Below are 14,973 nucleotides of genomic sequence, written 5' to 3'. Positions count from 1 at the left end.
GGCTCTGGGGCCAGTGCAGACTCAGGGCTCCCCAGAGACAAGGGGTCAGAATTGGTCAAACTGAAACGACACTCGATCAGAACCGATGGCATTTAAAAAAAAGCCCCAAGCCCGTGAGCAGGTCTGAGCTGGGTGTGCATGGCCGGATAGTGCCCTGATCTCAGCCCAGGGCCCCTTACGCTCCACCTTCCCCTGGCCAGATAGCCTGTAATCAGTGTGACCAGCTGCAGCTGGGATCTCAGAGCTGCAGGGCACCTGATCAACCCAGAGAGACCCGCCTAACCCCAGCCCCTGGTGCAGCAGCAGACCCTCCACTGGAAGCTGACAAGCCGCTGCCCTGGGAGTGTCCAAAGGGCCAGCCTGGGCTCACTGCCCCACAGTGTGAACAGGGAGGTTCCAAACAGGCTCCACACTGCTGAGTCTGAGTGTGGGGCCCCCATCCCCCATCGGGAGCCCAGTCTCTTGTGTCATTACAGTGGGAACGGGTGAAACCTGATCCTACTGCTGCTTCTCCCTGGCAGCCAATCCCCACAGCCACCCGGCAGGCTCTGCACAGCTGGGCTTTGCCAGCTCCCTGCCTGGATGCCAGCAGCTGAACCCCTGTCCGGGCAGAATACCCTCCTGCCACGGACCACGGAGAGGTATCCTCGCCATCGTTCCAACTACTACTGAGGGTAGATTTCCGCAGCCGAGCTGTTGGAACTGGCTGCCTGTTATCTGCCCGCTCCTGGTTCGCTCTTCTCGCCCAAGGAAGCAGAAGCCCCTTTGGGCAACTTTCTGACACTTCTGTGGCAAAGCCCAACGTGAAGGCGCTGTGATTCTTCAAGCTTTGCTCTTTTCCTCTTCCCTGGCCGTTTGCCAGCACTCCCCCCACTTGGGCTTTAGTCCCAGCCCTGGCCTGCAGCGCGCACACTGCAGTTCTCCTCCTCCCAGCTCAGGGGCCGAGGTTGTACTCGCCCTGTGCACCAATTCGTTTGCTTTACTTACAGGAGATCATTGGAGTTCTTCCTCGGCTGTGAAGAAATATAAAGGGAAGGGAGTGGAGTCTTGTAGTTAAGAGCCAGCCCGGCGTGTCAGGACGCCTGGGTTCTGTTCCCTCCCGCATGACCATGGGCTAGTCTCTGCTCTCCAGGCCTTACCTGGAAATGACAATAATGATGTTTTCCACAGATGTTAAGGCTAGAGGGGACCATCTAGTCTCACCTCCTGTGTAACCCAGGCCAGAGAACAACCCACGGCAATCCAGCCGGGGGGTGTAGTACAGCTTGCAGTCTAGGTGTCAGACACAGCACAGCAGGGGGAGAAAACAGGCAGCCGGGGAAGCCAAACGCCTGGTCTCACCCCTGGCTTGGCTGAGTAGCTCATTTGCTGTTTGTGGAGACCTCCTGGCACTTGTACGAGATCTCCTCCAGCTCCACGCAGCACCGGGGGGCTCCCAAAGCAACTCCAACCCACGCAAGCCAAAGCAACTCCAACCCACGCAAGCCAGGCTGCTTCTAACGTCACTGCCAAGTCAAGCACGCTACACAGATAAGGATGCCAAACAATCAATGTCAGATGACAATAAAAAGCCTGGTTATTATCCCTCCCACCGCCGGCTCTGTTTGCATTGCCACGGCTAGCAGTCGCTCCGCTGGGATCCTGCAAGGGCAGGCAGTGGCCAGCAAGGCTCTTTGGGCTCCGGGGGACATGGCGATACCAGCTGGCCGCAGCAGTGAGTCACAGGACTGCACCGTGCACAGTGCTGCTCTACCTGGCCCCTTCAGACAGTCCAGTCCTTCCTCCACGGGACGGGCAGCTGGTCGGGCCCTTGGTCAGAGAATACAGACAGTCCCTGCCCCAAGGAACTCGCCATCCAGGTTAGAGCTGACTGGATGTGATGGGGGGGACGAGCAGGGCAGGAAGGGGTGTCAGAGCGCTCTGGACAAAAGGGAGTACAGCGTGCTGGCTACAGGGTTATCTAAAGCCACATCAGCTCTTTCCTGAGGCAGCAGCTTGTTTAATTAAGATCACAGACTCAGTCATGGAGAGCAAGGGTACATACAGGGAAGGTAGCTCTAGCAGGAATGCAAGGCCCGGAGCAGGTCTGAGCCACGTGAACAGGAAAGACACACAAACACCCTGGGCCTGTTCGGTAAAGACTCTCGGCTCAGGGTCACAGACAAGAAGGTTTGTAACCCTGCTGGTACCATCCCCGCTACAGGCATGTGGGGAAGCCGGGGCTGTCCGGGCACAGAGCCACCAAGGAAGAGACTCTTTGCTGCAGTGTGTGGAAGGGTGGAAGGGCAGAGAGAGGAGGGCACAGGGGCTGGAGAGGGGAAGGGTACAGGAACTACAGGGTTAGCTGTGAGGACAGAGAGGGCAAACAGCAGAGACTGGCAGGAGCCTGGATGTGAGGGGAGAACAGAGAGGAACCAAAGCCGACCCCGAAGTAGAGATCTTCACTAGCACCCATCTGGTCTGCAGACAGCTTGGGGGAGGGCTGGAAGCCAATGAGAAACATGTTTAACCAAAGAATAGTGAGCGGGGCACTGTCCTAGGGCAGTGCGGGGCTGGCAGCGGGTTCTGCAGGGAGTGCACTGGCTCCCTCTGCTGGGCAAAACAAACCAGACTTGTTGAATTGATGCTGGGGAGCACAACCACCCACCCACTGCGGCTCTGTCCAGACGGGAGCCAGAGACGCCAACCCAGGGCGCCCGTCGGCCCCCAGCACAGTGACTCTCGGCTGCGGATCACAGACGACGGTGGGCTCGGCTCTGTTTTCCTTACCCACTCATTACCAGGCTCCGGCTGAAGGGTGACTATTTTTGCTCAGTACTTGCATCAGCTGCGGGGAGATGGAAACTGTGAGCACTTAGGGAAACAGACCAAGAAGTTTCCTAGTCTTAGCTGCCTCGCTCTGAGTTTCAGGGGAGATGTGATGGGGTGGGTGGCAAGTCACATGAGAGCCCCATGCCCACACATCAGTGCCTTAAATAAGGAGTCACAACCCACTTCGTCAAAACAGCCGTCAAAATCCACCACCTGAGAGGGGAACAACGAGGCAGCACTGGGAAGCAAAGGGTTAAGATTACGGCTAATAAAACCAGTTGTTTAAGGCTTTAATTGTCCAAGAAACAAGCCATCCTGGCTTCTGGGGCAGGGGAATGCAAGGGCACCCTGCTATCCTGCTGTTTATTCACAGCCCAGGAAAGTCCTTGCGGAGAGATGATCAGGACTGGAGACCGCATTAGCCCTGTGTAAACCACCTGCCTTGGTGCAGAGGAATGAGGCCAGAGCTATTCCCTCTGAGCCTAGGTTGCAGGAGCCAGGCCTCCTTGTCAGTAGCTACCAGTGTGGTGCTCTGCTCTTGTTCGATGACGACAACAGTCGGCTGTGTGCGTGTCCCCTCTGTGCGGATCGCTGACACAGCAGACCCCGAGAGAACCCCCAAAGACCACAGACTTTAGTAAGGTACGAAGGAACCCGCCCCAGGTTTATTGTTAAATGGAGCACAGTAATAGTTTCCCGTAGACTTTACAAGACATACTATGAATTTGTGCCCCCTGGCAATGGACCAGCTCAGTCAGTGGCGGGACTTTTCACTGCCCCCTAGGCCAGACAAAGATGCGCACTCCGGGACCTACTTTTATACAGTTACAGGACAGATTACTTATCCCTACTGACGTATTAGGGTGCTGCTCCTCCATTGATCATGTTGTTTTAAACAGATCTATCCATCATGCTGTCCTTTTGACCCTGTCTTTAAGATGCACTTGCCTGTTCCTTGTTATCTCTGTGGAGTGTTCTGATGCCATTTTGGCACAAGTTCCTCTTATTAGCACTTATGTGTGGATGCACCTGCTTCTAGCAGCCCTCTTCTTGCCAACTTCTGTGAGTGGGGCCTGCCTCTGGCTCACAGCCCAGCTTTTGCTTAGCAATGTCTGGAAGTGCTTTGGTTCAGGCTTCAGGCCTCAGACTGGGCCTCTGCCACAAGAGTTTATGTTTTAGGGCCTCATCTTACTACACCTCCTACCAGCAAAGCAGCACTCAGGGCAGCAGTAAGAGATGGCCCCAGAACTGAGGTGTCACACCAAAGCCCCCAGGTGCAGGTTGACACAGACGCACCTGTGCGAAAGACAGCACGTGAGCCGAGGGCATGTGTACCACTGACTCCAAGTCACATGAGTTCCCATTACAAGGCAGAAGGGTTTTCTCTCCACCAGCCCCTCAGGCCGGGCTCTAGCACCTTGTCAGCACTGAAAATTACCTGCTGTTGACAAGGGGTGTCAGCGAGGGCTGCAGCTGAACCAGTGCCGAACGCTGCTTAGACAAGGGCAGGGAAGGGCAAACTGTCCTGTGCTGCCCCAGAAAACACAGCTAAGACTTGTCCAGCAGAATTGAGCTGAGCTCTTGCTGTTTCACCCATCGTCACCAGGGCAGAGGGTCTGAACACCAAAGTGTCCCCTCCCACTACCCATCACTGCTACAGAGCAGCCCTGTCACACCTGCTCCATCTCTCTAGCCACAGGCAGGAGTGCCCAGGTGACGCTGCACACCCTAGGACACAGGCTGGAAAGAGCCCAGACTGTCTGTGGGGCTGGCAGTTAGAAAAGGCATCTTTTCACTCACAAAGACAGACCACTGGATTTGGAATCAGCGAGAGAGACTCGCTGGGAACCCTTCCCCTCTCCCCAGTAGGCTGCCATCTTCACAGCCTTTTCAACGCAGATTTGCAATGTAAGGCCACTAATCTGACAGAAAAGCAACCCTCAGTTTCATTACCAATGAAGCAAAAAAACCACCCAGTGCTGCTCTATAAATACACCTTCTTTTAATTATGCCAAATGAATTCCCAGGCACCTCCCCGGTTCCGTCTGCTTCACAGTGACGCCTCTTGTTCTCCTGCTGACATATTTTATAACTCAAAAGCTGTCACCGGTTCGGTGGTTCTGCTCGTCACACTCTGCGACCGGAACGGGGCGAGAGATCTGCCCTTTGAAAGCCAAACTCAACTAACCAGCCTCTAGCTGAAGAGCCATGTGATTGGCTTGCCAGTGCCTGCTCTTCAGCTACTTTCACGGGAACTAGGGTCAATAACTGGAGTGGTTCCGCATCATTCCTGGAGCGGTTCCTCTTGAATCTACCTAGAGCAGCTTTAACCCCTCAGATAAACAGAATCAACAGGGAGTAGAGAACGACAGAAGATCTCTAAGAAAAAGTCATGTCTTCGGAAGGCTTCACAGCTTCTCCTTGCCCCAAGAAAGCCAGAATACGCAGCTGCTTCCAGTCACTGCTCGATTCCAGGCCTGAAGACTGAGCCTTTCAAGCTAGAAATACTTTAGCAGTCAGAGGAGATGGAAAAGGAGGGGTGCCTATTGAAAGAACTTGACGCCTCGGCCGTCGTCGAGTGTGATAATTTCAGCCCTGTGCTCTTGCTGTAAGGCTTGCAGGGCACGAAGCAACATGGACTCTTCCAAGCCATGGAACTCTAGGGAAGGATGAAACACCCTCAGTCAATAGAAACCATAAGAATCACACCTCAAAACCAACACAACGCACAGCAGTCTGCGACTAAGGATGGCAAACTAGGAGGTGCCTTACAGAGCACCTTTCATAGACCCCAAGAGTGTAACAAAGAGCCCAATGAATCCAAGCCACCGCTGCCACCACATCCGAAAGAGATAAGCTGGGTGCTGTTAAACAGAGAAGGAACAGACAATGCAGCTTTCAGCACAGATCTGAAAGCTGCAAGGGAGCCAGGCAGATCTCACAAGGAAGAAAACTCAACCCCCCTGGAGCCAGAGGAACAAGAGGACAGAGCTTTGGTGTGGTGAAGGGAGAGAGGCTCGGTGACAGGCAGGGAAAACACACTAATGATACGGAGATCTCAGGGTGGGTAGCGAATAAAGCGTACAGCCCCGCTTCTCAGTGGTGATCAATGTGAGCCCCAAAATACAGAGAGAGCATGCAGCAACTACAAGCAACTGTAAAGAATTTCACCATTAAAATTGTCACCTGGTAGTACAAATTATTTGTTCTTACAGTACTGTTGTGCTCTGGAAAGCAGCCCCAGAACACACAAGAAGTGATGTTACCTTCATTCTCTGTGTCATCTCCATTGGACAGCTCGTAGAGTGTGAATACAGAGTTGGTCAGGCCGTTCTTAGACACCTGGAAAAACAAGAGCAATGTAGAGAATTTCACTTTTGTGTCTTACAACCAATTAAGATTCCCAGCAGAGATCAGTGCTGGATCTTCATTTCAATGGAGTGGAACCCAGTCAGTATTTACTGGCAAACAAACTAACTCCTCAGACAAGGAGATTTGACTGTGGAGAAAGCAGTTCAACCCCTGTCGCTGTCTCGCCATTCTTTACTCCTTCTCTCCAACTCTGACAACGACTTTTACAACGAGAACTCGTGTCATGGAGGGGAGTGCAACAGCAGCTTTGTGCTCACTACTGAACTCTCAACCACACTCACGGGGAGATGGGTGTCAACAGTGTATTCACTTGCCTATCACAGCTTTTTACACAATGTAAGGTGTGCACCACTGCGAGAGCCCTACACCTCCCTGCAGCAGAGGGGAATGGGACCCCCAAAGGTAAAGGCAGTGGGGGATCAGGGCACCAACATTTGACAGTTGCATTTTTCACAGATCACAAGCCAGACCATTTGTCAGTGTCCATCCGCCTGTGGGACCGGAGGTTAGAAAGGGCTGGTTGCGGGTGAGATGTCAAATCAGCAATTTGGTTCAGACCCTTTTGCAGCGAGTCTGAAATGAGAGCTGCCCCCCGCACCCCCAAATACACAGAAATGGACCATGGGCTGTACAGTATCAAAGCTTCTGTGACCTCACCCACTGATAGATGAGCTTTCCCCATTCTTCTGGTCTCCGCCACATGATCAGGAAACTGGATTTGTTCTTGTCTAACCATTCTAGGTTCCCTGAAACGCAATGGAAAGGGTGTATTTACCACAGGGCCCCAAGTCAAGAATGACACCGCATTACAGGTGGACGCTATGTCTGTTTGTAGCTCCATCTCTACCTCATCCTGTCACTCACACCTGCTTCCTACCCACCCCCACATTCAAATCAAAAATCTCTCCTGTCTTTGGGCCCGACTCTCCCTCTCCCAGTGCAGCAGATTGCAATGCATAAGGAAAGGGACAAGGAACTCTGAAAACACAGACAACACTGAAAAACAACCAGAACTCAGGGAGAGTCCAATAGGAGTGGTACATCCATGCCCAGACTGTTTTGGGACAGTCGCACAGCCAGACTCTCAGCACTAGGAGGGAAATTAGACACAGGTCTTGCTGACACACCCAGCACAGGCAACATGAACAGTCACAGACAATTTGGCAGAGATTTTCACCCACCTTTTTTCCTGAGTTCTTCTAACACAACTTGTATGGATTCCATGGGGAGTTTCCCTGGTTCTGGGTTAAGGAAACATTCAGTGCGATTTAGCAGCACAGGCAAAGCTCAAAGGATGATGTTAGATGTGTGACCATCTCTAACACTGCTCACAGCAGAAACTGGCTGGGGGAAGGAACCGAACGCAAGGCATGCCCTGACAGAGTCCTGAATAACGGAAATAAGCAAAGCTCTAAAATAATAAATCCATGTAACGTTTCCAGGCACCTTTCATCACTGAGGATTCCATCGCGCCTCACAAATCGCGTACAAACCAAAAACCACATTCCCATCAAAATGCAGCCACCTCTGGGGTGGATGGCAGCACATGACAAATACAGAACAAGCTGGATGAAAGTGGGGGAAGGGGGCAGGGCCAGCCTCAGGGGTGGGCAAAGGAGGACATCACCCAGGGCGCCATGCTCAGCGGGGCACCCTGCACAGCACAGAGGTGCACTGCGTGGTATCTCTCACCTGACCTGCTGAGAGCCAGCTGGGTTTATGGAGGCAGCCAGGCAGGTGAGCGGCAGCATCGAGAGAGGGCAGACTGACAACCTGAGCTGCAGGGGGGCAGCTGGACCAGCCAAGTAACTGCTCTGGAACAGGGGAGCCCCTCCTCCCCCTTCCTGCTCCACTGCCATCTGCAGACTCTGCTCCTCCCCACCCTTGTAGCCATCTCTGGCCAAGCTGCTCGGAATCAAGAGCCTGCCTCCTGTCTTCTGCATAGAGCACTGATGTCGGGAGTCTCCCCACCCGTGTACCCGGCTCCAATGAGTTGGGGTGGGGGGACAAGGGAACCCTGTCTGTGCTGCTGCCTCTGGGCCAGGAATGGCTGTTGCTGTGTGAACAAGCGTTCAGGTTGGTGAGTGCTCTGCTTAAAGAGACAGCACACTGACACACACTCTCTCTCACACACACAGACACACTCTCTCTCACACACACACGCACACTCTCTCTCTCTCTCTCACACACACACACACACACACACTCTCTCTCTCTCTATTTCAGAGTAGCAGCCGTGTTATGTGGGCTGTAGTCCACGAAAGCTTATGCTCTAATACATTTGTTAGTCTCTAAGGTGCCACAAGTACACCTGTTCTTTTTACACATTCTATTATTATTGTTGTTACTTCCCGGTACTTCCCGTCAAAATGCACAATGCACATATATTCTCTGTCATTTTATTCTTTCAAAGTTCGTTAAAGATTACTGTGCTGTTATTTTAGTTTTTTGACTGGTCTGTGTATTTCATAATTTTCTTTTTCTTATGCTTAAATTTAATTCTTTGAGTAGCGAGTTCTAAAATGCTTAACCTGTCCTGGCTGGAGTAATTATTATTTCTTTTATTAGCATATTGTGCTTTGTCATTCATTATTTACAGTGGTACTATCAAATAACAGTATCCTTCTAGAATGTAAATGTTGCTTTTACTCACCTTAGCAGTGCCAGTTTAAAAAAAATTAGCTAAACACATAACTTCAGACACTGTGCAGATGCAAGTCGCTTATTTTCAAATTGTATTTTTAGTTATATCTGTAAAATAACTTAATATTTGTACGAAAATAAATGTGGTTCCAAGTCTGATACTAATAGTCATGATGGAGTCAAATGTTAGTAAGTCACATACGTGACTGTGATCGGTAAATATAAATGCCAGAATAATTAGAAAAATAAATTCCCGTTCTTAATAAAATCCACAATCACGTTTGTTAAAATTAAGTAAATATGTTTTTAGTGGAGTGAAAAACAATTGACTGAAACAGTAGATAATGGCAGTAACACAGAGTTTGTCTGTTAGAGAAAGTAAGCAAATTTTAAGCAGATTTTATGTATTTTTTATTTCTCTCTACTAAAGATAGTGCACAAAGTATCAAACTTGTGTTTCTGGTATCTGTGTTAAAGCTCCAGAACTAGGGTGACCAGACAGCAAATGTGAAAAATCGGGACAGGGGTGGGGGGTAATAGGAGCCTATATAAGAAAAAGATCCAAAAATCGGGACTGTCCCTATAAAATCGGGACATCTGGTCACCCTATCCAGAACTGATACGTCTAGGTTAGGGATTGGGAATACCTCGCTGTATTATCTCCTGATTGTTCTAAACTTAAAATATGGCTTTAATTGGTGTTTGTATATTTTTTTCTTTCTTTTTATAGGAATTAGATCGAAATTAGCTGACAGAGCACTGTTATTATCTGGGGGGGGGGGGGAACAAAACCTAGAGTTTTAAGGTGCCTAAGTAGGCCCTGGAATCACGGTTAAAGTTGCCCCTCCCACCAAAATCTGTTGGTGAGCCAGGAGTGGCCAGAAGGCTGCAGGATGGCTGTGGGCTCCAGCAAGATGCAGCCCCTATGTGATAGTGCGAAGCCCACCTTGAGTCGCAGGCTGACTGCTAGGCGCCACAAGCCACAGCAGCAGTGCAGAAGTAAGGGCGGCAACACACCATACACCAGGTCACCCTTACTTCTGCCTTACTGCTGACAGTGGGGTTGCCTTCAGAGCTGGGCACCCAGCCAGCAGCTGCTGCTCTCTGGCCACTTAGCTAGCGCTTACCTCTTTCAAAACAAATTAAGCACTGGGGAGAGGCTACGGGGCCCGGAGGTGAGAGCCCAGGAGTGATGGGGCACACATGGGGGCCAGAGCAATGGAGGGGGGCGCCCATGGGCGCCAGGGACTCCAAAATTCAAGTCCACCCAGGGCGCCATTTTCCCTAAAGCTGGGCCTGGAAGGGGGAATTTTGGCCAATGACACTTAGAAAAATCCCTCTTTTTACATGGAGTCCTTGTGAAGTTTAATGTCCATGCAGACAGCAGCACATAGACACGACTCCTCAAAGGAGGATTACAAGGCAGAACACCCTGCCCCTGACGATACAATGTTATTTACTGCCTAACACTGCAGGAATGAGCCTGCTGGTCTGGGGCCAAGGAGCAGAACTGTTGACCTGGAAGAATGTGTATCTTGCGAACAGTTCTGCTCTGTAACTGCCAGAAGTAACTGAGAGTCCCTGCGCTGTATTTATGGCGTCCTGGACAAAGCAGCCATCTACTACTGTAGGGACCTGTGCCACTCAGCACACCCTGGTCCCAACCCGAACGGTTCTCCAGGATTCCCTCCCGTGGTTACCGATTGCTTTACAGAGACAGTAAAATCCACCTCAAAGTATTGCTTTGGATTAGGGCTGTCAAGTGATTAAAAAAATTAATTGTGATTAATCGCATTGTTAAACAGTAATAGAATGCCATTTATTGAAATATTTTGGATGTTTTCTACATTTTCAAATACATTGATTTCAATTACAACACAGAATACAAAGTGTACAGTGCTCACTTTATTCTATTTTATTTTGATTACAAAGTATTCGCACTGTAAAAAACAGAAATAGTATTTTTCAATTCACCTAATACAAGTACTGTAGTGCAATCTCTTTGTCATGAAAGTTGGACTTACAAATGTAGAATGATGTACAAAAAAAACTGCATTCAAAAATAAAACAGTGTAAAATTTTAGAGCCTGCAAGTCCACTCAGTCCTACTTCTTGTTCAGCCAATTGCTTAAACAACTTTGGTTACATTTGCAGGAGATAATGCTGCCCACTTCTTGTTTACAATGTCACCTGAAAGTGAGAACAGGCATTCTTGAGGCACTGTTGTAGCCAGCGTTGCAAAATATTTATGTGCCAGACGCACTAAAGATTCATATGTCCCTTCATGCTTCAACAACCATTCCAGGGGTCATGCATCCATGCTGATGACAGGTTCTGCTCGATAAAACGCCAAAGCAGTGTGGACTGACGCATGTTCATTTTCATTATCTGAGTCAGATGCCACCAGCAGAAGGTTGATTTTCCTTTTTGGTGGTTCGGGTTCTGTAGTTTCTGCATCAGAGTGTTGCTCTTTTAAGACTTCTGAAAGCATTCTCCACACCTCGTCCCTCTCAGATTTTGGAAGGCACTTCAGATCTTAAACCTTGGGTCAAGTGCTGTAGCTATTTTTAGAAATCTCACATCGGTACCTTCTTTGTGTTTTGTGAAATCTGCAGTGAAAGTGTTCTTAAAATGAACAACATGTGCTAAGTCATCATCCGAGACTGCTATAACATGAAATATATGCAGAATGTGTGTAAAACAGAGCAGGGGACATATAATTCTCCCAAAGGAGTTCAGTCACAAATTTAATTAATGCATTATTTTTTTAACGAGCGTCATCAGCATGGAAGCATGTCCTCTGGAATGGTGGCTGACGCATGAAGGGGCATACGAATGTTTAGCATATCTGGCATGTAAATACCTTGCAATGCTGGCTACAAAAGTGCCATGCGAACGCCTGTTCTCACTTTCAGGTGACATTGTAAATAAGAAGAGGGCAGCATTATCTCCTGCAAATGTAAACAGACTTGTTTGTCTTAGCGATTGGCTGAACAAGACTGAGTGGACTTGTAGGCTCTGAAGTTTTACATTGCTTTGGTTTTGAGTGCAGTTATGTAACCAAAAAAAATCTACATTTGTAAGTTTCACTTTCACAATAAAGAGACTGCACTACAGTACTTGTGTGAGGTGAATTGAAAAATACTATTTATTCTGTTTATCATTTTTACAGTGCAAATATTTGTAATAAAAAATTATATACACTTGGATTTCAATTACAACACAGAATACAATATATATGAACATGTAGAAAAAATCCAAAACATTTAATAAATTTCAATTGGTATTCCATTGTTTAACAGTGTGATTAAGACTGTGATTAATCCCAATTCATTTTTTTAATCACGATTAATTTTTGTGAGTGAATCGCGTGAGTTAACTGTGATTAATTGACAGCCCTAGTTTGGATTAAAGCCACCACAGCAACCTGGGCAATGAAACAGCGTGGGTGTGAAGGATACGCTGTAGCTTCCTGTTGTGGAAAAGTGGGCTTTCTTGGGCCTCCATGACCGTCATCGTGTACTGCTTGTTCAGGCGACAGTACGACAGCACCAAGGAGCACCAGGCTGTCATCTGCTTCTGCCGGGTGTCCACATTGGGCTGCAACCTAGAAACAAACACAGAGGTGCTGCTGATCAACATCTGGTTCCAGGCACAGCAGGATCTGGGCTTAAAGAGGTTTAAGGGGGTGACAAACGCAGTCAGACAAGCCACTCCTCCATGCAAACCTCACCATAATGTCAGTGGAACCTGAAGCTTCAACAAACAGCGGCTACATCAACAGATGAATCCCGAGGCAAACCTCCAGCAGTGCTCCTGACACCTGCCCTCACTCCAGTTGCCACCTGGGTGGAATACCAGGACGGGCCATCGAAGAGGACACCATGCGCAGGGTTTGGATTCCCACCTGACCTGGTGAGGGCCAGCTGGGCTGACAAAGGTGGCAGGCAGGCAAGCAGCTGCACTGGAGAGGGGGCAGACACCGGAGCTGCAGGGGGCAGTTGGACAACCGGACAACCAGCCATCAAAGCCAGGTGACTCCTCTGGAGCAGGGGTTCCCCCCTCCACGTGTGCAGCCGCTGCTGTTCCTGTCCCCCACCTCCTCCCCAGAGCCACCCCTGGCCACTCCAGACTGGGAGCAGTGTCCTGTCTGCTAGCGGGGTGTGCTGATGTCAGGGTGTCCCCCTCACCCATGCACCTGATTTCCACTGATCTGGAGTGACGGGACAGGGGGAATCTGTGTATGCTGTTGCCTGTATGGGTCCTGAGGCTGCTTGTGTCTGAACACAAGCCTTAATAATAATTATTATAATAATTTATGGAGATATCCTATCTCCTAGAGTTGGAAGGGACCCTGAAAGGTCATTGAGTCCAGCCCCAGATCCCTAAGTGGCCCCCTCAAGGACTGAACTCACAACCCTGGGTTTAGCAGGCCAATGCGCAAACCACTGAGCTATCCCTCCCTCCTGACCCTGAGTGCTTTCTTAAAGAGACAGCGCAATCATACACTCAGGCACACACACATTCCCCTCAACACAATACACACTGTTTCACACACACAACACCAGGGCTTCTTGCATTCAGGTCACTTCCCCACCTGGGCTGTGCTGAGACATCAGCAGCTGCTGCTCTCCTGCCCTCTCCGTATGCAGCCCAGGGGGTGCCCGGGGCAGAGGAGCAGCAGTGCCAGGTGGGTCAGTTTCCCCAGGTGGGTGCAGGAGGGGAATGCAGGGGTTAGGGGCTCAGGAGAGGGGTGCAGGGGTAGGAGTGACAGGGGCACAGTGCAGGGGCTGGGGTGCAGGAGGGAGGGGAAGGGGTTGGGGGGACGGGAGGCTGGAGAGCCCATGGGCAATGCAAGTTCGGCTGGGGTCCATGCAGACGCCAGAGTGCGGGGCCCCGGCACGGGGGGCCTTGGGGTGACAGGAAGAAGGGGGCGCGGCGGGGGGGCTCAAAGGGTGGGAGGGGCCTGCCCAGAGCGGGGCTGGCAGGGGAGATTCAGGGGGACCCCCGTCAGCGCGGGGGGGCTCCTGTGAGACGGGGGCGGTTCCGAGGGGGCGGGGGGGCTCTGTGGGGGCGGGGCGGTTCCGAGGGGGCGGGGGGGCTCCTGTGGGGGCGGGGCGGTTCCGAGGGGGCGGGGGGGGCTCTGTGGGGGCGGTTCCGAGGGGGCGGGGGGCTCCTGTGGGGGCGGGGGCGGTTCCGAGGGGGCTCTGTGGGGGCGGGGGCGGTTCCGAGGGGGCGGGGGGGGCTCTGTGGGGCCGGGGCGGTTCCGAGGGGGCGGGGGGAGCTCTGTGGGGGCGGTTCCGAGGGGGGCTCTGTGGGGGCGGGGGGAGCTCCTGTGGGGCCGGGGCGGTTCCGAGGGGGCTCTGTGGGCCCGGTCCGGCGGCCGGCCCGGGGACTCACGTGAAGAACGGGGGGAAGCGGTACTGCCAGGGCCACTCAAAGCTCATCTCCGCCACCCAGCGAACCCGGAACCGCCGCCACACCGACTTCCGGTCCTCCGCACTGACTTCCGGTCCGCTTCATCGGTTTCCGTCCCGCCCTCAGCCTGGAAGGAAGGTTCCGGGCAGGATCCGTTCCGCCCCGTCTGCCTGGGGAGGCCGCGGGGAGCGTGAGCTGTGGCTGCAGGAGGTGGGTGGCACGGTCAGTACAAAGCTATATTTAGTTGTGGTGAACGTCCCAGCCTGCTAGCCAGGGCGTCAGGGGTCTCTGCCATGCTCTGTGATCTTGGGCACGTCCCATTGCCTCTCGCTGCCTCAGTTTCCCTGGCTGTACAGCGCAGACAGGACTGACTGCTCGGGGGCAGTGTGAGATACACGAATGTTTGTGCAGAGCATTAAGATCCGCTCCTAAAGCTGCCCTGGAAAGGCCATAAAGTGGCTCAGCCTTGGGGGCACTTGGACATGTGCCTCAGGCTTCAGAGCAGCCAGGGTACTCCAGAGCTGCAGGCAGGAGAGGGGCCCTAGCTGTGTGCATGGGGGGTGACTGTGCCAAGCATCGGTCTCATAACTTGGGAGAGGCAACTGGATCCCGGCACGTGGGCCTCGGCCTGGCAGATCAATGAACCGACGAGTATCTTGGGGTTAGAAACCAGCTGGTGAATTACCTGGGAAGAGGGTTTCTCATCAGGTTTCAGTTTTTTCTCTCGTC

General features: G+C 51.6%; 1 protein-coding gene across 1 annotated transcript; it reads right to left on the bottom strand.

Annotated features, from left to right (window-relative positions):
• Positions 1 to 4,791: 4,791 nt before the first annotated feature.
• VPS25 (vacuolar protein sorting 25 homolog) lies at positions 4,792 to 14,335 on the bottom strand. The gene is made up of 6 exons (XM_054014536.1): positions 14,227 to 14,335; positions 12,288 to 12,433; positions 7,365 to 7,418; positions 6,841 to 6,929; positions 6,078 to 6,153; positions 4,792 to 5,470 (listed from the first exon to the last, which is right to left on the bottom strand). The coding sequence occupies exons 1-6, from the start codon at positions 14,271 to 14,273 to the stop codon at positions 5,355 to 5,357; spliced, it is 528 nt and encodes a 175-aa protein (XP_053870511.1). The 5' UTR covers positions 14,274 to 14,335; the 3' UTR covers positions 4,792 to 5,354.
• Positions 14,336 to 14,973: the final 638 nt, after the last annotated feature.

The sequence above is a fragment of the Malaclemys terrapin genome, chromosome 25 (genome assembly GCF_027887155.1).
Source record: "Malaclemys terrapin pileata isolate rMalTer1 chromosome 25, rMalTer1.hap1, whole genome shotgun sequence".
In the NCBI taxonomy this organism is placed as follows: Eukaryota; Metazoa; Chordata; order Testudines; family Emydidae; genus Malaclemys; species Malaclemys terrapin.
The sequence above is the reverse complement of the archived record's forward strand: the minus strand, read 5'-3'. Positions and strand labels throughout refer to the sequence as shown.

Excerpts from the sequence above, each read along its gene's own strand:
- VPS25 (XM_054014536.1), bottom strand. The coding sequence starts at position 14,273 with ATGAGCTTTGAGTGGCCCTGGCAGTACCGCTTCCCCCCGTTCTTCAC. Across the intron at positions 6,154-6,840 it reads GAAAGCTCATCTATCAGTGG|GTGTCTAAGAACGGCCTGAC; the intron begins GTGAGGTCACAG and ends TTGTTTTTCCAG. Across the intron at positions 5,471-6,077 it reads AGATGACACAGAGAATGAAG|AGTTCCATGGCTTGGAAGAG; the intron begins GTAACATCACTT and ends ATCCTTCCCTAG.